General features: G+C 57.9%; 1 protein-coding gene across 1 annotated transcript in view; it reads left to right on the forward strand.

Moving 5' to 3' along the window:
- SOX13 (SRY (sex determining region Y)-box 13) overlaps positions 1-862 on the forward strand; it is a 29,031-nt gene that overhangs the window by 21,194 nt on the left and 6,975 nt on the right. The window contains exons 6-7 of the mRNA XM_010854152.1: positions 328-398; positions 794-857. Of these exons, the coding sequence (XP_010852454.1) occupies positions 328-398; positions 794-857 (135 nt within the window). The remainder of the gene's footprint in view (positions 1-327; positions 399-793; positions 858-862) is intronic.

The following is an 862-nucleotide window of genomic DNA, read 5'->3' on the forward strand; positions in this document are numbered from 1 at the left end:
GGGGCCACAGGAAGGGGCTGGGATTCCCGCCTCTGGGGTTCATCAGTCCTTGCAAGAGGACCAGGGTGGAGGTTGCTGGGGGAGCTCTGAGCGAAAGCAACCAACTGCTTTCTGCCCACCCTCCCTGTCTGGTCTCTAAGGGCGAGCTCTGCAAAGGGAGAGTAAATCCTGAGGGCTGGCCGGCTGGCTTCTTATCCTGTCCAGCTATCCTGCCTGTCTGTCCACTGGTGTGGAAGGCAGGCTATGGATGGGGCTGCAAAGGCTTATGGGAAGTGGGATCCTGGAGCCTAATGTCCACACTCCCATTGCCTCCTCTTTCCTTCTGCTAGATCGCTAAGCAGCAGCAACAGCTGATTCAGCAGCAGCACAAAATCAACCTCCTTCAGCAGCAGATCCAGGTAAAGGGGGGAGGGCTGGGCTCTGGGAGGGCTGGAGGTTGAGGGGCTGACACCAGTGTGCACAGGTTTTGTGAACAGGGAAAGACAGTGGCTGTGGATTGAGCAGAACCACTCAAGCATGACCCTAAGCATGGGGGCTCATGTTTGCCCTAGCCCCTTCCCTTGTTTTTGTCCCCCGTTTCAAGGGCAGGGCCCAGAATATCTTCCTCCCAGCGGGGATCTGAGGGAGCAGACAGGGGCCCACGGAGTGGATGTGGGGTCAGATGGATCCTTTTGAAAACTGCCCTCAGCCCATGTCTCTCTTCCCCTGGTCCACCCTCTGTTTCCAGGCCTGACCACACCTGGGTAACTGGTTGGGACCCCCAGGGACTTACCCAGTGTTTCTTTGCCCTCAGCAGGTCAACATGCCTTACGTCATGATTCCAGCCTTCCCCCCAAGCCACCAACCTCTGCCCGTTACCCCC

This window comes from Bison bison, unplaced genomic scaffold, assembly GCF_000754665.1.
Source record: "Bison bison bison isolate TAMUID 2011002044 unplaced genomic scaffold, Bison_UMD1.0 scf7180017864338, whole genome shotgun sequence".
Lineage (NCBI taxonomy): Eukaryota > Metazoa > Chordata > Mammalia > Artiodactyla > Bovidae > Bison > Bison bison.